Source organism: Nipponia nippon, unplaced genomic scaffold, assembly GCF_047370975.1.
Source record: "Nipponia nippon isolate SJK-2023a ecotype South Korea unplaced genomic scaffold, ASM4737097v1 scaffold_8, whole genome shotgun sequence".
NCBI classification, from domain to species: domain Eukaryota; kingdom Metazoa; phylum Chordata; class Aves; order Pelecaniformes; family Threskiornithidae; genus Nipponia; species Nipponia nippon.
In genome coordinates, this window is record NW_028262402.1 from 38,154,498 (window position 1) to 38,176,241 (window position 21,744).

The 21,744-nt window shown below is 39.4% G+C and overlaps 1 protein-coding gene across 3 annotated transcripts in view; it reads right to left on the bottom strand.

Moving 5' to 3' along the window:
* The window catches only part of TRPM6 (transient receptor potential cation channel subfamily M member 6), a 101,764-nt gene that overhangs the window by 31,933 nt on the left and 48,087 nt on the right, over positions 1–21,744 (bottom strand). For 2 of the 3 annotated variants that reach the window (XM_087742814.1, XM_087742812.1), the window contains 13 exons: positions 20,689–20,823; positions 20,106–20,159; positions 17,498–17,638; positions 15,654–15,788; positions 14,318–14,598; positions 13,034–13,262; positions 12,282–12,437; positions 9,362–9,496; positions 8,196–8,324; positions 5,849–6,100; positions 4,712–4,886; positions 3,003–3,117; positions 1,090–1,289 (listed from right to left, as the gene is read on the bottom strand). In XM_087742814.1, the coding sequence (XP_087598940.1) occupies positions 1,090–1,289; positions 3,003–3,117; positions 4,712–4,886; positions 5,849–6,100; positions 8,196–8,324; positions 9,362–9,496; positions 12,282–12,437; positions 13,034–13,262; positions 14,318–14,598; positions 15,654–15,788; positions 17,498–17,638; positions 20,106–20,159; positions 20,689–20,823 (2,137 nt within the window). The remainder of the gene's footprint in view (positions 1–1,089; positions 1,290–3,002; positions 3,118–4,711; positions 4,887–5,848; positions 6,101–8,195; positions 8,325–9,361; positions 9,497–12,281; positions 12,438–13,033; positions 13,263–14,317; positions 14,599–15,653; positions 15,789–17,497; positions 17,639–20,105; positions 20,160–20,688; positions 20,824–21,744) is intronic. The other variant, XM_087742813.1, reaches the window with a different exon arrangement.

Consider the following 21,744-nt stretch of genomic DNA (forward strand, 5'->3'; position numbering starts at 1 on the left):
GGCACTTCAAAGGCAGGCTGATGTATCCAGTCATGATGGAGGAGCTGAGCCTGGGAGCAGCAGTAAAGCAGCTCAGCATTGATTAGTTAAGCCCGTTTTTTAACTCTGTAATCATCTGTAAGCATGCCAGATATCTTCAGGGATTCATGTTCAGCAGAGAAAATCCTAAGTGAAGCATAACCTAGTCAGGGTCTGCTCACCTCTGTAATTAGGCATCAAGGATGTACACTGCATCAAAAAGGATGAGGCTGTATAATACTATGTGCCAATGTTTCCCAGTGTTTTTTTAGATAAGGTTACAGCCACCAGCCTCTCCTCCTCCCCATTCCCCTGCCTCACCCCAGCAACCACCCAGCGCCATTACTGAGTATTCATTCCCATCCCAGCATCTTGTGGTCCCCTCCTTGCAATGGCTAGGGCAGCTCCTAGCAGAGCTGCAGGAGCTGGCAACAGTGGGACAGGGAACTGGCATCACCTTAAAGAGGTATGAGGCTTTAGGAAGGACCCTGGGATGGAGAAGTCCAAGTTGCAAAGGGTGAAGGAGGTGGGGCTAAGGTGCAGTGATGAGCCAGTGCACAAAGGGAAGCATGCAGTGAGGAGGTGGGAGGCCCCTATGCTCTCCCTCTGCATCTACCATCACTGGATCTCCTCTGTCCTCAGGCTCTGTGGCTACTTTCTCTGGGAAATTAAAAAGGAATTGCTGATCTTTTCAGGACAAATGTGCAGAAATGCATACTTCCAGTATTGTTTACTTTCTTTCAAAATAAGGCTATTCTATCCTACATAAAAAGGTGCTGTCACTTTATTTCAGCTCAGTGTTGTGATGTAACTTGACTGATGCACAGTATGTAGTAGAGCAAAAGCCAAATACAAAGCAAAGCATTCCCCTAGTCATTTTTCCCTACAAGAGTCCTCAGACAGGCAGGTTAAATTCAGTTTTCCAAATAAACAGCCTCCTACCCTGAGAATCTCTCTTTTTTTTTTTTTTTTTTTTTTTTTTTTTTAGGAACTGAGCTACAAAGTGATGGGAGGCTGGCAAAACATTCCTCATCAGCTGTTTCTTTTGGTCCCCAGCTTAGTTCTGCTTACTTAGTCCAACGTCACCTTCCTCTTGATCCAGCTCATTTGGGGGCCGATGGTGAAAGATGCGGTTTATGAGAAGTCCAATGTGGCTCAGGAGGATGAAAGGTGGAGGCAGCCATGGCTTCTCATGGTAGGTCATAATGTAGCGGTACCGGTTGTACTTCCAGAGCTTGTTTGATATGGATTTCAAATCAAAATAAACATTACTGAGAAGAGAGATAGAGGGGTAAGGAGGGTAAAACACTCCTGTGAGGAACACTTCCCACTCAGCACAAGATGCTTGTCTACAGATCTAATTTGACACTGAAGAAAAGTCCCATCCCTCCAGTGAGGTAAATCAGCTCAGCAACTTTCATTTAACAAAGCAGCAGCATGTGCCTGCAGCTACTGCACTGAGAATGAGATCTTCAAAGCTGCCTAACGGATTTGGAGATCCAATTCCCATTCACATTAATGGGAACTGGGCAAAAAATATCCCTGAAGTGGCTTTGAAATCTCAGCCAGATTATTTAAACTTTAATACATAGCTTAACTGAGAATTCAGCGTTGTCTGCCTCTTTGGACTGGATTAAATGTAAGAGTCAGGCTGAGGAAAGAGTGTTAACAAAACTGCTTTTCAGTGCACTCCCCCTAAACAAAGTACTTGCTGCACAAGGCAGCTACATGAGCAATTCTTTTGCAGGGTACTCTTTGGAACCATGGTGTTACTGAATGTGACTGTTGTTGCACTGAATAATTTCCCATGTCTGTTATCACAGAACCAAGTACAGGAAAGCAACTTTGTGGTTTCTGGCACTGTAATTTCAGTTGCACCATTATACTACACACCCAGCATATAATCACACAAACATCAGCTTTGCTTCTGGGAGCATAATTAAATAGGTTGCTCATACCCATTTTTGGTCCCACTTCTGGAACAATCAAATCACTAGGCAGAAGATTTAACATATCATCATTGCTGAAGGTTTAAATCTAGAAATAATTCAAATTACAATTTCACAGCTGTGTATTTAAAAAAAAAATTATGCCTTGCCACAATTTCAGGAAGGGGATTTCTAATTGGAAGTGGGAATAGAATGAGTTTTGATCGTTTGGTTTTCTTGAATATTAATAACTATATTTCTTCATTTGAAATTTTTTTAATCTACAGCTGACCTTTTCTTCTCTGGAAATACTAGAACTCTAGGAAAAAATAATTAACTACTTGGGTTAGACTGCTCTTTACTAATAATTTACAGAACTTTATCCATTACAAGGGTTTCCCTGTTAAAACTCAAAAGGTTACCATTACTATAAAGACACTGATTAATTACTACAGAATTACTATGAATTACTATAGAATTACTATAAAGACCCTTCCTACTCTGGCGGCAGACATTAAAAAGCAGATAGTTAAAAATACTACAGTTAGATTTCAGTCTAGAACATATCAAATTGCACTAAACAACAGGAATTTTCAGATTATTTCCTAAAGGAAGAGCATGCTCCTTCAAAGTCATTATCCTCTTCCCTGGAATACCTTCTCCACTTATCTACCAATTTAAATCTTGGGCTGCCCTATGATGAACATTATATAGGCTCTCAGCATAACAAATACAACTCTTAGGAACAAAGGACAAATTACTTCAGATCTGAATTAATGTTGCTTGTTTGCCCACTGGAGTTGTCCACTTTCACAGAGTCAGACTCTGTTTAAATGGCAAAACAGTTCAGGTGTCTGCTCACCATCCCCTTCCTCCCACCCTCTTGCTTTGATCATTTTTTTTTTTATTTCTTTCTGGACCCCCAGGGAAGATGGGGTAACAGCCACCATCAACATGCCCCTGCTGGGGCATTTTTGGTGAAAGGCTTTTGTGGAAGTGTTGGCAGAACACCTATTAGTTGCTCTTGCTTTTGCAGCAATATACCATGGTACCTACTTAAAGAAAGCAATAAGCAAGTTGACCATGATTATGTACTGCACGAAGAGGTAGACCGCTTGGAGGAACGGCGTGAGGAAGGAGCCCGGAGGACAGTCTTCATTGGTTTCACAGACTGAAAGTGAAGGACATACAGAACATGGTTAGCATGGAAATCAGAGCAGAGCACTTCAATGGCATGTGCTCCTTGTTTGCCCCAGCAAGAAACAGAATAGTCTTCATTACTTTCACGGAGATGATACATTACTAATTTTCCAACTAAAAAGTCTGCCTCCATGTAAGGGAGATCTGAGAGCCCTTCATGATACTACTGCTCCATAGTTTCCACTGCAATTCAGAAGCCGTAGACACCTTTTCATGCATATCAGTTTTTATGCCAGTCACCCTGACTTTTTGTTAAGGGGAAGAATGATGCAGCTGAAATGTATTTGGGAGGTGGCACACACTCGAGTAAACTGAAATCCAAATCTTTGATCCTTAAAGCAAAGATTTCACTGACTCCAATGTGGAAAGGATACAGCACAAAGGCTGCTTTATCAGTACTGGAGTGTTATGCCTTTAGAGCTTCAGTAAGATCATATTAATTCATATGCAAAAGGATATATGGCTACGAATATTTGTGAGATGAAGCAAGAAATTAAGGGATCCCTCTTAATGTTTTTACATTGTCAAAATAAATACTTTTCAGTCTTTGTAATTTTTAATCAAATTTTACACCTTTGAGGAAATTTGAAAGCACATTTATAAGCCAGCAGCCCTAAATTCAGGACATATTCTGCAGCATAAAGAGTCATTAGAGAAATCGTAGCTTTATTTGGGAAGTATCAAATTTCTAAAGGTTCAGCATTAATAAATGATTAAATGGATTAAACTGTGAAACTTAACAGTGTGCTTTCATTAAAGAAAATACATAGCCACCATGTGACTGTTTCAGTAATAATAACGGATGCAACATCTTAAATTATTTTAATGAATCGCGTCTATGCTAAGAACTACATATTTTAAATATCTGTATCTATTTGCATACCTACTTTTCTACTTTAGGGACTGTTTTACTTGTACCCATCACTTAGTAGCATGATAGTGCCTTCCATCTGTAATCCTGAAATACCTCCTGGAGGGCCTGGTTCTTCTCTCTTACTGAGACAAGGTCAAAGTAATAATCAAGATACAACATTTTTCCTATTTACATTGATCAGTTCTATTCTTCCTATGTTTAACTGGTTTATCTGTTTAAGAATGATGCCAGTTAACTCCTACTATGGTGAAAAATAATTTTTCTTTCTTATTTTTCCTTTTTGTTTTCCGTTTATTTTTTTCTTCCTTTAATGCAACTTTGTAGTCTTTTCTCCAAGAGATCAGCAGCTTTGGATTCACCTAATTGGAAATGCATTTCACTGCCAGATCCCCTGACCATGAACTAGCTTAGTATTAGTTCCTATGTGCTTTGCTCTGAACTTTGCAATATACTTCATTTGAAAAGCTAAACTTGAAGGTTTTAAAGCTTAATTTTTATTTTTAACAAATAAACTAATATTCTCACCTTTATTCATGCAGTATTACTCATTAAAGACACATCTATACTTGAATCAAAATTGTTTGAGAAAGAATAGACTCAATATGTGGTCAAAATTCTAATAGCCCGAAATGGACATGTTTCTGCACATATTAAATTTAAGCTGTTGACCTGTACTGTGAAAATTACCTACCATCTATTTCTCCAGCATAGACCTCACCAAACATCATCCAGTAAGGCTGAAACACAATATCTCGTGCCAGAGACCAAGAAGGAGGCTCCTCTGGTGAAAGGATTGCCTTTCGTGACACTCCAAAACTCAACAGGACTATGGCCATCATGATCACAATATAGAACATGTTTGCTGTCTGGAAGACATGTATGCATGAAAGAATTAGCTGTGTTAATTATATGTAAAGGAGACATACATTTTAGGGAAGAGTATCAATCACTTCTTTTACAAATCAGAATATGAAAACAGGGCTAATAATCTAATATGCTGGAGGAAATAAAAATATTTTATTTCTATGACTTGGACTACCTAAGTATTTTATAGGGGTTAAAGTCATTCTGGACGAAAAAGGTCACAAGTCCTACTTGCCTCTCAGGTCCCTCTTATGATCTTAAGCAAGATCTGAAAAATGCAGAGACCTTATGATGGTGCTTTTCTTCAGTGGTATTTCTTCCAAACTGAGAGCAAGAAATAGCAGTGAAAATGATTTTGCCTTCTAACATTGAATCAGAATTACTATGCAAAACAGAATATAAAAGTATTAATAAGATAGTTCCCAATAACGGAGGGAAATTACAGTGGGAATCTGCAGATGTCCCTCAAGACTAGGCAGCAGTTCAGCAGCAGTTCTTATACCAAAAGAGAAAAAAAAATTAACTTTGATCTCAGAGAAATTTTCCTTGCTAAAATGGGATATAATTATTTGAATCAAAATGTAAAATAATAATGAGACAGTTTCCAAGAGCTAGGGGAATTATCTATAGTAGTGAGCCTGTCTGCAAGATACAGTGATTTTTCTTTCTCCTATTACCAAGCTGGATCAGAAACTCAAATCAAATGCAACTCTTCTCTAAGGAATGAAGAAAAAATGGCTTTTGTGAATAAATTCAAATAATGAATAAATTAGAGAGAACTGAAATCTGGTTATGGTCAACTCACAAACAGAAAAAGATACAGTATTTTCACATAATACATTCACTATGAATTATTAGGTGACCTCTCCTTTGACCATTGTTCTTTTCTGTCTCTTCTGATCTTTACATGTTCCTCAACAGACGCCTGAACTACAAAAATATTGCTCCAAAGCATAATACTTACCATTTTCCCAATCATTGTCAGGTATGGGCCAGCATGCTGATTCACAGCAAAAAGATCAAGGAGCCGAACATACCAAAATATTATATCCAAGCAGTAAAGTAGCCTCCCCGCAGTTTGAACAGGGGGGTCGGACCAGCGCAAACCAAAACCAATCATAAACAGGATGATAGCTACAGAATCAGTAAAATTCCAGTATTCATAAATCCACACCTTCACTTTTTGGCGGAATTTTCCAGGTTCTGAGATAAATACCTGAGTAGAATGCGGAAAAAAAAATTCCAACAAAACTCCATTAAAATCACAGATACATTTTTTAACCTTTTCTGTCTGAACTGTTTCATGATATTTGGGAATGTATCGGGGTTTTTCCTTTTTTTTTTTTGCAGGCCCGTGTACTACATATTGCTGTTCACCATTAACTGAGGTTTGTACTTAATCTATAGCGTCATATTGCTCAAGTATGCCACACCAAATAGGATAGCTCTTCCTAAGGAAAAACGGATTCTGAGCCTGAACCCATTCACTAAAGAGCACGTTCCTCAGCGGGAAAGAGCAGCCAATATAGAACTGTTATGCATACGTGTCATTACAAATTAACAAGCATTTTCTAGAGGAATGGTCACAACCTGCAACAGCCCTTTCAAAAGCCCCTAAGTCATGGAAAATACCAACCTAACCTTGCTGATGGGAAAATAACTAATGCCTTTTATTTCAGACTTAAAATATAAAGAAAGATCCTTGTATTTCACCAAGGACATACTAAAAAAAGGAGTGCTGGCAACTAGCAAGGTAAAGAATGAAATGTTCACTCCTTGAACTGTGAGGTGCCCCAAAGGGATTTTAAGCTTCACCGAGCAAATGTGTGAAATGGAATCTTTGGGAGGCCATAAATAAAACCTTTGCACATTGTGCAAGTGAGGCCAATTATGCAGTGCTATGTAAGATCACACCGATAAGTACCAAGCAAAGGAGCGATTTTGAAATGTTACGCCCTGATCCTGTAAGAATTTACGCATATGAACACACTAATGTAAACAAGTGATCCTACTCAATTCAGTTGGACTAACTCACATAAGGAATGTGTTACAGGATCAGGGCCTAAGGCTTTAACAATTAGTTGATACAATCTAGAGAAATAAAGGTTAGCAGTTATATATAACAAGGCCCTCAGCAGTTAATTAGCTGCACATGTAAGACACAGTGTCCTACAAAGTCTTTGCCAGCAGAACAGAACTATACATGGACAAAGAAAATAAAGTAGAAGACATGAATTTCACAGTCTCCAATGAATGTTAATGCTAGAAAGATGGGCTGATGCTTCTCGTGTCCCACCATCAACACGATGCAACAGCATAACAGTGATTTCCAAAATGCTTGAGATTTCACATTAAATTTTTTTTCTCAACTAGACAATCCTTGTGTAGATTTTTTCAATTTTATCTCATGCAGCCACAGAACTTGTATGTTTATGCAGGTTTCAATATATTCCCAGCATTTCTGCTGCCCCTTGAAATCCTTCACCTCTCTCGTTCTGATGTTGCAGTCTTCTGGGTGATCTGTTGTAACAGCATCACTCAGAACTGTGACTACTTTTTTGCAGTTTTATTCCTCTAAAAGTACAGCACTTCAAAGGCCATATAAAAGACAATTCACACTACTATTGTTTACTATGTGTTGATTCTACAGTGAAGATGTCCAATCAGGTACCATAATTTCAGAAATACGTGGCTGCATTTGTCCCCAACCTCAGGTTTGGAGTGCAAGTTGTGTTCAGAAGCTTGGATCTAATCAACTGCAAATAATTGCAATTAATTTTGATTGGAGTATCATTTTTCGATGCTCAGTAAATCCAGCATTACAAGTTGATGGTGTTTTTTTTCCAGTTTCATTTACCGAGGGTCAGTTAGACTTGATAGAGAGCCATAGATTATTCTGTGCATAACACCTATTGATTGATAACAATGTCCACATTCAAAGTAAATATCTAAAGACAAATTCCATATTCATTATAAGAAATCTAATGGTCCACTCAAAAAAATTAAGAAACAGGTGCCTACATTGGGGTTCGAAATCTCAATGCAGCACAACCACTCTCAAGCGACCTGCACTTTACCACTGGCTTTACACAGAAAATTAGAGATTTAAGGACAAACTTTAAGATGCACTTTCAAAGCCCAAGTACTGGTCTTCAAATAAAAGACTTCCTAGAAATAAATGCCCTGTGTAATTCTTTCCTCTGCTAAATTCTCTACAAAAAGAATGCAGGATTTGGCACTCTTCTGTTTATGGTATTCTCTGGTTTATAATATATCCTCTATAGATGGGAAGTGTGAATGGAAAAGCTTACCTCCCTGACTTTTTCAATAGCAGTGCTGAAAATATAAATGATAACGAGCCACTCTTGCACACTCGGTCTTGGTTCCATCTTCACCAACACAGTGTAAGTGAAGAGCATGAGAAACGCCATGTACGCCATCTACAAAACACACCGTACATAATCTGTATGCACAAAAAACTCCAAAAAAATTCTGCAAACATATCAACAAGTGATTAGCCTGACTATATGTATTCAAACTGTTGGGGCACTGTCAGATTTTTGAGGCCAAAATCCTTCCTTCAGTTCTCCAAGGTATTTTTTATGGGAATATCCTTAAACATCATTTGGAAATTGGTGCTTTAGTGCTGAAAAAATGGGAGCAGAAGATGAACTATTGCAGGGCATGCTCACCTAGGCCCCAAACCCATATATGAGACAGACTATTTTATCTGCACACCATTAATTGAATGTAAAGGCAGTGCTATGCTTTTATCCTAATCTTCTGTAGGAGCAAGTAACCATTCTCAAAGCTACGTGAATCACTGCTGGTTAATCAGTGCCTTCCATAACAAAGGAAGAACAATATCAGGTGGAAAGCACATATTTTAAAGGTACAAGAACATGCTATAAACATATCTGAGGTAATAGATTAACAACCTATAAAACAGTTAACGACACCCTGTTAAAGGTGTCACAATTTATGTACATGGTGGACTGACCCAACAGGCAGCCTCATCTTAAACATCCTAAGCTCTACTGACACAAGGTTAGTTACTCAAATTGATTTAATAAATGCATATTTCTCTATAGAAATGATCTCCTACAATTAATATTCACTCCTTCAGAAAGAGTTCCTAAAGAAAGGGACACAAATATCTGTGAGAGATTTAAAGTACTTAAGGCCAGCTTCATATCTATCTCTACCCGTGCAATTAACCACTGTAAAAAGCTGTGCTTGGGTTTTTCTTTAGTTCCTTATAACTGTTTTTTTGTTCTTTTTTTTCCTAATGCAGCTGCATGATTTTAGAAGAAAAACTTTTCATTTAATTGTGAGAGAAATATTCAAATGTCTTCCCATCCACACCCACCACTAAATGGCTGCAAATCCATGCTAGGCAAAGTAAAAGCAGCATCAAGTGGTATTTGAAGGATCAAAGGAGGGTTTTGGTAATTCAAGTCCTAGCATGATGACCAACCGTGTGAAACCAGAACTTGACAATTGGTGCGTTGTAGAACTCATAGATTTTTCTAGTGCCAGGCAGGTTTCCTTGTCCACTGTCCACTTGGCTTTCATCAGACTTCTGAGCAATCTTCTCCACATCATAATCCTTCTTTAAAAGGAAACAGCATTTTATAAGTATGAAACCATGGTCTATGATTGCAAAGGTTCTGTCATGTTAGAGGGAAGACAGGCACAGATGTATAAGCTCTGTTCTGAATATATAAACCATTACTGTAGCTTGATTTTTTCTGGTTACAAACATCTCATTTGCAATAATTAACATGCACACTTTTCCACTATAAATACTCATTTAGAGTTTGCTTTTATGACTGCAGGTACTGGACTGGGTGTCAGCAGACCTGAATCCACTCTGTTTCTGCCACAAACTTCTTTAAGTCTTTAAGCAAAGTCATTTAATCTCTCTGTGTCCCACTTTCCCCATCTGTGAAATACAGATAAATAACAACTCCCAATATGACATAACTGTCTTAGCTAGAACTCCACTGACACCTGTGGCATATTCTGGAGTAAGGGAATGAACATCACATTTCTGCTCATGTATACAGTTGCACAGAAAATGTCAAGACAGTGAAATTCTAAATACAGAACCTAATTGCTATTTTTGATGTATTGTATGCCTGATTAGAAGATGAGGATGAAATAAGTACTCTCTTACGAAGATCTGCCTACAAAAAATACAGGTAACTTCTTCATTATCTTCAGTAAAATTAAAAAAAAAATATCAAAAATTAAAAAAAGAAAAAGCAAACACACTTGATTCTGTATCCAGAGTTTGACACTTGTCTGAGTACCCCTCTTAAAGTACAAATATCTGATTGCTGCTGAAGCCTAAGAAGAGTAGCAGACACACAGCAGCAGGTAACTGACAAAACCAGAAGGTGCTGAAAGGAGTTTTCAGAGATGAAGGAGAGAGGCCTGGGGTGACTACAAATAGCTAATGGCTGGGCAAGACTGAGGGAACCAAACTACCTTGTTCAGTTTTGTTTCATTGCTGGCGAATTGCCTTGGCTAATATCAATGCTAAAACTTACTGCTACTAGACATCTGCAGCATAGCACTTTTTGTGACATATTTATCCCTACTACACAACATTTCTTTGGGTTATCAGGGGAAAACTGATCTTTTTTCATCACATTAGACTCAGGAAAGTGCTAAATCAGAGAACTTGATACACAGAATCATCCCACTGTGTTAACATCAGATCCTCCAAGGTGAAGGAGAGAATTTGTCCCATGAAAGAGTGCAACTTCCAGCTGCAGCAGGTCACTGGAATTTATGACTGTGTGTGAAAGATGTACTATGAGGTACATGTACACTATTGAAATTTTCTGTACATTTTTCTATAATATTTCATATCAGAGTATTTAAGAAAAAGTAGTAGCTTGGCCTTTTGTTTCAAACAACACTCTATATTAGATAAAATCAGAAGTTAAGCTTATTGCTAGCACAGGAAGGAAGCAGCCCTGTCTCCGGCAGGTCAGAAAAGTGCTTACACTCATTGCTGTGTTGCCTTCTAACAAACTGCAGGGGTGGTCTTGCTGCAAATAATTACTATTGGCCTGTCTTCTGTATCATAGCTGTTACCTAACCCCATAAAAAGCATTTGTGAACTGACTATATTAGACAGGCACTGCAGGAAATAATGGCTTTGAGCATTTTTCTGCATCAGAGAGAGAAAACCCAAGTGTGGCATTGACAGGCCTACCGTGCTGCTGCAAAAGCCCTCAACAACAATCCACTCTCTTTCATTTTACACAAATTGAAAGTTAACTGAGAAGGTCCCAAGCAACCTACAGTGCTTATCTGCTGCAAGATAAGCAGAGCAGAGCAAAAAAGATTGCCTGACAGCTCTCACTTGACAATCCTGTTGTCATTGGTTAGCAACTCACCAACATCTACCCTTTTGGACGGAAATTCTCTGTGTCTGCTGTCTACCTCAGACTAAAAACTTTTGGAAATTTTCAGTTTAAGGAATGCTTTGTGGAGACTGAGAAAAAGAAAGGACCGTCAATTCTGCTTAGCAGAAGTCTGGAGGAATTCAGATCTTAAAAGGCAAAGACTTCACTTATGCTGGAGACTCTCCACAGACAGGCCTAAGAAGGACTTTTGCGCAACCACAGGTCCCTGCAGAGTGTTTCAGGACTCAGTTCAGGTGACTAAACCAAAAGCACAGTGCTTCTCTTGTGCTTTAAATGGCATCTCTCCTAGGCTCAAGTGATGCAGAAGTAGAGATACTCTGTTTTTCAACAAGGAGGGCAGGAGCTAAACCTCTGGAAGGGCTATGATTGTAATTCAGGAACCAGAATCTCAAGGAGAGACTAAGAGAGAAGGATGGCCATGGAGAAGGGGAGAGGCTGCAGCTGAGATGCGGGGCAGAGGCTGCTAGCCAGGCAGAGCAGGAGGAAGGAGTGAGTTGGAGAGGATGGGATGTGGACTGCCTGAGTTCTGCTGTTTCTCTGCTTTGGACAGCTTGACTGGGCAACCTGAATTGAGTTTCATGGATGTGATTTTGTGTATGATATGAAAGCATTCTTATATTATTTAATATATAAGATCACATAGATATTTACCTGCAGCTTGAATAGACTTTGTGCCCTAAAATACTTGTGTAACTGACAGATAATTATAATCTCATTATACTTCTGTGAGGTTAGGAAGGATTTTATCATTATGACCAGTACAGAAGTGACACCCAGGACAGATGAAGTGACTTGTCCAAGGTCAGGTCACTTCAGTCTGTATCCAAACCAGGGATCAAACCCCTACTTCTTGAGAACTGGGCCCTGACATTCCCAGCTGATCACCTTCTCCTCACTCCTCAGGATTATACCGTGGTAAACAGACACACAAATGACTGACCATTGCAGACTAACCAGAGACAAGGCATCTTTAGAGCTGACTGTGCTCTGATCCCCATGATACCATGTGAACTGGTGGAAGTCTTGAGACTGAGGCACATGAGACATTTCTGCCTTGCTTTTAAACTCCAGCATCAAGATGGTGGGAGGCAGAAGAATACTCATAATGACCTAAAAGAGAGACACAAGATTCAGAAAATTAATTCAGCAGTGATAGCATAGACCTGAGGCCATAGTCAGCTATGCACGGTGCCACCACAAACCCAGTCCAATTCCACTGGCCTGGGAGGGAGCCACTGGTGCAGGGAATCTCTGTATCACACTCCTACAGCCTCTGAAGAAGTGTGTTGGTCTTGACTGTTTTGTGAGTTTGAAGAGTGTCACGGTACCTGGGGATACTTCAGATACTGCTCCCTATGTCCAGAGGGCATTCCTCCCATCAGCAGCTCTGCCAGAGAACCAGCAATGCAGGGCAGAGAGAGCAGGTGGGGAGAGACTGAAGGGTGCTGAGAGAATGGGAGCAGCAAAAAAACCCTCACAAAATGCATTCTCCTAATGTCATCCCACAGCTGCTTTTGGAAAGAAGTAAAACAGAAGCAAGGACTGTCTTCCCGCCCACCTTTCTTTTTTCTCCCAGACGTGCATATTCCAATTCATGCTTAAGCACATCTGTCTGAAGCTGCATTAGACACGTTCATAACCACAAAGGCATGTATAAAGCATCTAAACAGCACCTAAATGCTCAGAAAAAGCTAGAGTGATGTTACCTTAAACCAGGAGTTCTTCCGCATCTTCAGGCGTCCCATCCACATATCAGTCAGCAGCATCTGTGTGCAAGTATGGGATACAAAAGGCCGCAGCCCCACAGAAACTGCTAATTTTAAGCAAGTTGAGTTGCTCCAGTTTTTCAGTTCATAGGTCAGCAGCTTCATGGCCATCTGCTCATTTTGTTTGAATGCTTTCTCCAGCACATCTAAAGCAAGCTGCCCAAATTCCCTAGAGCAGAAAGGAATTACCAGTTGATATAACAGGCATCAGCCAAAACTCAGAATTACTGCTGCGAAGAGGTTGGTTTGAAAACTCCATTAACTAAAGTTCAGCTAACAATCTCAGTAAGTATGCCTTCTTACATTTTCCCTGTTGCTTTATCTAGTCAAAAATAATTTGGGGAGTAAATCTAACTATTTAGTTCTAATCACAAGGTTCAGGGTCATCCTGTTTTCTATTTTTTTTGTTTGTTTTGTTCTTAATCTCACTCAGCAACCAAAATGGACCCTATGAAGTTCTTTGTATTTCCTTTAACAACAGATTCATCACCACTGTGGGCAAGCATTGCAGGCAGTTGCAAAAGCTGCTACTTTTACACTGGCTCTTAAACATCTCTGTAGGGGAGACTGCTCAAGGAAGGTATACCTTCCTTTAAATTAAGCTTTGGAGCTGCATGCAAAATAAGACAGCACATCTTACTGTACTCTGAATCTGAGGCATGATGTCCACAAAGCATACAATATGTCATTAACAAGAAAAACTACCAGAAAAACATTAACATGAAACTACAAACTTGCAGAAAATTCTTGGTCTACTTCATTTGCTATTCACTCAGTTATTTCAGCATACATTTTTCTTTAGGTCTTACACAGAGCAGGATTTAAGCACTGATTTTAGTTTGCTCATTACCACATGTTACAGATCTGAAAAGTCCAACACTTATATGCCATATGGCTTTTTAACAAGTTGAACTGGAAGGGAAGCTGTAATGGAAATTTCGACCATTTAGCAGACAGTGAGCCACGCATTAGTCACCTATATTTTAATTTGCAAATATGCAACTAGGTAACACGCTAATAGCTTTCCTTTAACTCTCAACCAGACTGCACACCAATATATAACTCTGTTATATAATATGAACAGTGGGCAGCTGAAAGTATTTCTTTTACACTCCGTAGTCTGTGGCACCACTAACCTTAAAAACTCTTAATGGATTAGGAAAATATCTAACCATTCTAAGCACTGCAGAACTTTATTAACTGAAGTGAAGAGAGAACTCATACTTTGAGTACTTCTTGAGTTCTTCTGAAGTGTCATCCACCATGTTGCTCTGTTTAGCTTCATGTGCCATTGCCCTGTAGAGTTTACAAGCCACAACGGCTTTGACCATGGCTTCCTCTCCATGCTGCCAGAAGAACATTGCCATCTTCTGCCTTTTCATTAATACTGCCCAAACCAGGAGGTCATTATAGGGATAGATAAATCCAGACGACTCATAGTTCTCTGCAAAGTTTATATCCTCTTTTGATTTTTTCTTACACTTATGGAAAGCAGTGGATCTTTCCTATAATTTTTTTTTTCAAAAAAAAAAAAAAATCTCAATGAATGATGAGGTTCAGATTCATGTAAATAAAACTGCACGCAAATCTGAATTGCAAGTAGCAAACTATATGATCATTATATACATTTAAGTCATAAACCACAGCTAGGATCACATTCAGATTACCAATGACAACATTAGTGGAGGAAAAACACTCCTTGATCTGTACCCATGCCATTTATAGCCTCCCCTTCCATACTGTTGGGCAGTCTCCAAACCCCATGCTACCAAGATCCTATTTTCACTCTTTTCTTGTACTTGTGTCAAGACAGGAGAAAAAGCAATCAGTAGACTGAAATATACACCACAGACTTGTGATACTTAAAGATGACTTTCACTGTCTGCCACACTTAGAATGTAAACTTGATATACATTCATGTCTGGATATTTCTCCATTAAAGGCAAAGAAAAAGTCTTACTGGTATAAGTGAGGTTGTCTCAGTTCTATAATGTGTTCATTTTGGCTCAGACTAATTCCAATAAAGCCATTTAAATTCATTGTACTTTATGTTTTGTCTGTCAGATATATGTATGTGGCAATCTTTGCTCTTCTATCATTCTTTCTTTGAAAGAAAATACTCTGTCATTATTTTCCAGATATCAGAACTGTATCTCTTCTTAGCACGCTTACTGTAGCTACTTTAATCATGAGAATAATCATCATGAGAAAACATGGGGAAAATCAGAGAATTCCTACTCCTGCTTTCAAATAAGGAGAGTTTTCACCCATGCCTGATGTTCAGAAATGTTGTGATACTACATTTCAGTGAACGAAAGCCCTTAGCAACAAATGGAAGGAAGTTAAAAAGTGTCACAGGAGGAGTCTGAGCTTGATTTCAACATTAAAATTGCAAGACCTGTACTTCATGAACAGTGAGCAGTAAAACATTGCTTCCACTGGAATTTAAGTCGAATTATGATAACTAACAGCATGACCAACATATGTCTAAAATCTCTCAATAAAATGATTAGCAGCCTAATATGTCCTAAGCGAAGTCTGGAATAAGCAATTATCTTACCTTGTATTTGTAAGGCTGTGCTGTTCTGAAGAACTGAGAATGCAAAGTATTTTCAGCAGATCCCATTCTGCTACCTATCTGATTACTCTGATGAAGGGAATGAGATGGGCTTGGAGAAAAGCTGGAGAGCACTCTCTAGATCCAAAGGCATACCATAAAACACAAGGACAGAAATGCAAATTAGAGATTAAGTTTGCCTGTACTTATCTCTGATTGCAATGGTGCCTGTAGAAACTGATGCTATTCAAAGACTAGTGAGTCAGCAATCACTGTAACTACCACTGGAGGTTATGCCATCAAGGAAAAAATACCCTGTTTCACATCTAATTTAAAAAATATATATTTTTCTGAATCTCTAAATTCAAAATACTGATTTCCCCAATAGCATCCACCAATTACAACATCAACAGGGCTTGCACCAGATTGGAATCACCCAAACTGAAAGCTCTTCCAAGTGCCTACCCTTATAAAAAGTGCCATAAGCCCTTTAAAAGACAGAAGTTCTCTGAACTTTTTGCTGACCATTTCCTCCAAAGGATGGCATGTCTAGCATTCCTGGGCATTTTGTTCAGTGTTGACCGAGAGGGAAGAATATTACCAACTGAATCACTAACGCTCTTCCCTGCAGTTCCTAGTTATATGATCTTGTGGTTTCACCCACCCCTGTTAAGGTCGTATTTCATGAGTGTAGCGTGTTACAACTGCTCAAATATCTCTTTTTAAGCATTGTATTAAGCCAGTGACACACAGGAAGCTGTCTCTGTGTTCCTATTCACTCCAAGTAACAGTTTTCATTATTTCTTCTCATTTTCTCTGATCACCCTGAGGTTCTTCTATTAGTCATGAAAGCAGTACATGGGCATGAGATGTTTTTGTTGTTTGTTTTTTAACATATGGAACTACTTTAATCAAAGTCCAGTTCTACTCCAAAAACAGGGGAGAATTCTTATGTGGCAAATCTGCTCCTTCTGTGGTGTTGGAAATGATATTCGGCTGATTTATTGAGAAGTTTAGGCTGTTTTCAAGTTACTGGTTTTGTAAAGTCAATGGGGAAAATGAAAGTGCTAGTATGTTTGCACACTATTGCTCTGAGGCAGTTTATTTGTAGAGGTGGTGCTACTGATAGGCAGACATGGCACAATGCTATGCCGTACAGTGAAACACCTTAAGCACCTAGAAGGTGCAGAACGGCATGCATTTCCAAGCACAGCCCTCTGCCTGCACAAAGCCACTGCACCATGGGTGCAGCCTGGCACATCCAGTATGAGAATTCCCCTGTGATGACCAGTGCGTCATGGAAAAAGCTCTGCCAGGCAAACACAGCTCACTAGCCGGGGCAGGAAGATGCAGCACTAGCACTGAGCTGCTTCTAAAATGTAAGACATTTGCTCAAAACTTGGGTCAGGGATCTCCATGTTGCTCTTCACTATGCCACGCTGACATGCTCTTAGTCTAGTTCAATGCCTGTTGAATTCAGTATTTCTGTGATGCGGTTCAAGTTGCAAGAACAGAAACATGCAACTGCTTTGCAAAAGGGTGGTTGGTTGATGGATGACAGACAAAGAACAGAACCCGCCTACTGGACACAAAGGTAAATTTACTGAACTAATAGTTATTTTAACAATCACCAGTGGTCTTCGGGGGCAAGGAGTAGTTTGGGGAGGGATTTGCCTGTTTTATTTGCAACCGCTCCACAGTTGGCAAAGAGATTCATAAAACAGACAAGCATGGCATACATTTAACTGATGCTCTTCGGGCAAACTACAATGACAACCTGAGCTATTTTCAGCTGTCACATTTTGGCTTTTCTTGCTGACCAGTAGTAGCCATTTCACAGAAGTTACCTTGTGTTTTCTGTAGAGATCATTGTAGAGAATTCGGAAATGCTTCCTTGTGTAGCTGCTCCGATAAGCTCCACCAAGGAGGTACTCTATCACCAGCCCAATATCAATCAGTGATATCTTGTAATCCAAGGAAAGGGTATTCTGAAACACCAGATGTCACAAGCATTTCATGACACTATTATATGCAGCATTCAACCATGAATGAGCCCTACTACTACGAGGGGAGCCTGGAAGAAGTTGCAACTGAGAGCTCCTGCATCTGTCAGGAAAGTGTACGCGTTCATTAGGTATATGAAGCTCCCCTAGGAGGGAGAACACAGGCACATCCACATTTTCAGCCTGAAAAGTGTCATGTCTACAGTCCACTGCACTCACACTATCGACTAAGGTTTTCTTCAATAGGCTTTAGTGGCAAGACTCAGTACGGCCAGCTAAGGCCACCCAGCCCTGGGGAACTGAAGGCACCAACATGCTGAGCACACTGGGGCAAAAGCTCATCTTACAGGACAGAGCTTACCAGCTCTGTTATTGAGGGTTCAGCAAGTATTTCTGACTACCTATACTTGTAGATACTTCTCTGCACTAAAAAGCATATTTTATGCTATCAGGGCAAACTGCAATGTATCTCCATTCAAATGTAGCAGCACCAAAGCTGGTCACACTTATGGAGAAAATATTCTGAAATCCATGGTCTTATCACTCTGGTGACTGTCCTAGCTACTGTGTTACTATATTTAATAAGACTGCAACTGCACAATCCATTCACAGAGTACTTATGCATACTTACAGAAGCTCAGGTGAAAAAGGCTTTTCAGCATTTAGACCTGTTTACAGGTCCCAAGTGAGTTTAGTTTACCCAACAGCGTAGAAAGTTTTGAAACTGTGCACCCATTTTCTATGTAATTTCCACTATTCCATTTCAAGTGCCAAAAGCTTCCCTTTAGATCACACCCTAAGTTTTCCCAGAGTGTTCTGAGATGTAACCAGGCCATGGGTTTTGGGAGAGAGGTCATATCAAGGAGCAGATCACTTCGGTATCAGTGAGAAAGACAGATTTCTCAGCCTGGAAAAGATCAGTGTATTTTCAACACTGAGATCTTCCAGGTCTATCACATAAATTAGACCTCAGATATGTGCATCAGTATGGGAAAACACAGAAAATAGCTTGCTACAGAGACCAAAATACCCTACACCTATCTATAGAACCATTAATGGGATTGACATGAAAGTAACCCACAATAAGAAAATCATACCAGAAATCCCACTACTAGAGACCACAGAACTCTGCAAACAGTCAGACTTACCATTTTATTTTATCTTAGCATTCATACCCTGGAAAGAATTAGCCAATTAATCTAGTTTTGGATCTAGGCATATCCTGCAGTGTAGACTAGATGCAGAAAGAACAGCTCATCCACTCCTGGCTAAGCAGTGCTTGAGGTACAACAGGTAACAGAAACATGAAAAAACCTAACTATGTAGCTAAATAACAAGGCTGCCACTAAACTACTAATGGAGTGTCCGCGTTTCAGCTGGGATAGAGTTAATTTTCTTCCTAGTAGCTGGTATAGTGCTGTGGTTTGGATTTAGGATGAGAATAACGTTGATAACACACTGATGTTTTAGTTGCTGCTAACTAGTGCTTACACTAGTGAAGGACTTCTCAGCTTCCCCTGCCCTGCCAGCAAGAAGCTGAGAGGGAGCACAGCCAGGACAGCTGACCAGACTGGCCAAAGGGCTATTCCATACCAGGTGACGTCATGCTCAGTATATAAACTGGGGGAGTTGGCTGGGGGGCAGCGATTGCTGCTCGAGGATGGGCTGGGCATCAGTCTATAGGTGGTGAGCAATTGTACCGTGTATCACTTGCTTTGTATATTATTACTGTATTATTATTATATTATTACTATTATCATTATTATTACTACTACTACTATTACTACTATTCTATTTTATTTTACTTCAATTATTAAACTGTTCTTATCACAACCCACGGTTTTTCTCGCTTTTACCCTTCCAACCCTCTCCCTTATCCCACCGAGCGGGGGAGTGAGCGAGCGGCTGTGTGGGGCTTAGTTGCCGGCTGGGGTTAAACCACGACACGGAGCTGGTGCTCTATGCAGTAGTCATCCACTGCCACCTTCTGTTGGGCTAGGCAATGCAGCACATTAAAATAACATTACATCTTGTCACAGTATCTTTTTGTTACTGCTCAACAAGGAAAGACTTTCTTAGCTTTGGGGAAAAAAAGAAAACTTTAAAGCAACGAGCATAATTACTGCACTAATTCACTACGTCTTTTGTACAATCACTTCATAATGTCACTTTAGTAACTTGAGAAAGAGTCTGATCTACATGAACTTTCAAAGCCTTGGCTTTGAAATTAAGGTACAGGACCCTTGGGAGCATTCAGTAGTAGTATGCTAGTTAATTGTTTAGGGAGATCAGTGGGATGAAGATAAAACCATTTAGCAGATATAGGAGCATAGTAATGAACCCATCACTTCTATTCCTAAAATTCCCCTGTATTACCTAACAGCAGTGTGCCAGTGGACACTGAAGTTCTAAGCTACCATTTTTGCTCCCCAGCCTTTCCTATGTCTATTACCTGTTTCACATCTCGAACTAGGTGATGCAAAAGTAGATTTGATGGTCCTTGTTTCTGTGGTGTGAAAAGAAAAGACAGTAAACAAACATGCCACTCTACATTAGAAAATCAACACAGTAAAAGAAAGCAGCTAAAAGATCTTCAGGATAAACTATTGTGATTCAAACTCTCCCCACGCAAACTCTCTCCACAAACCTCTTCAAAAACATTTCAGCACCAATCTGCCACACCTCTACTATCTTAAATCTTGACATATTCTAGAAAGAAGTTGGTATCACTTTGGTTAAACAACATATAATTTTGAGCAAGATAAGCATGTATCACATACCAGATTAAAATCAGAGCATATTCTCATGAGCTTCAGGTGAGTACTCAGTCTGGTTCATGTCAATGAATCGAAAATAAAAAGCACTAATCCAAAAATCTAACTTTACAATCAAAAATTATCAAAATCCATTAATTTTTAATTTTTTAAAAAAATACTTCATAATAATGTGGCTTAATTATCAAATCTCTTAAGCCAAACAGTATTCTTTCTAGGCATTTTTATCTAAAGTTGTACACTGGGATTTCAAATACTCACTGTATTGTAGAGTTCTTCTAAACGAGATATGGTAAGAAAACGGTGCATGTTCACTCCATGCTCTATTAATAGCTTCACAAAATCCACACGGTCCATCACTAAAGCATCCAGCATTGCCTGTTCCAAGGCACCAACCTCCAGAAGGACAAAGATGAAGGAAAAGCTTAGAAAATTATTATCTTCTTCTGGAAATAAATAAAACATTCCTGAACAGCTAGGGACCTCTTTATCACAACAATTTGTCTTTACGTATATTTAAAGTGCACAGTTCAAAATAAAAATATGCTGGAGGAAGAATCTGTGTAAAAAACCCAACAGAGAAGGGAAGTAAAACTGAGTGTCCATAAACCCAATGTCTGTAGAGACTCCTACAAATCTAACTTTACAACCAGACTCTGATAATACATTCCTTACTCTTTAATTCACTTCAGAAGCTAATGTATGATAATGCAGGGGGCAGAGGGAAGCCTTTCTTTTTTGACATATGACAAAAGCCATTTTAAGCTACTGTATTTCAAGATCTCTCTATAGAACTTGAAGTTCTTTAAAGTAGACTTCTTTTCAAATATGAGAGAGAATCTGCATTAGGATAAACTCCCTCAAAGACACCGCGAAGCAGAGCTCTACCTCCATCAGTGTCCAAATGGTGAAAGCACTCTACTCATGGCACTTCCACAGAGCTCAGCAGGATTTCTACATGCAAAATAGCAAAGGAGTTGGACATATGAGGTTCATATAAATCCATATAAAGAATTTCTGCAGAACACGTATGCACAGAAAATGCAGTGGGGTGAGCAGTATGAGGATGCTGGCACACAAATGGGGCAGGTGCTAGTGCTAACTTGGCACATGAAGTTAGCCCTTTCCATGTACATGTCTATGTTTGGCAGAAGTGATATTAAAACGTAACCAATAACTGTCACAGAATTGTCACATGTGAAAAGAAAACTTGTGTACTGTTCCTGAATTATCGGTGTTTCTTCCAGAAATATCTCAAAGTGACCGTTCTTGTATTAAAGTTCCTTGAGCAGTCATTCCTTGGGCTGGCAGTGTGTC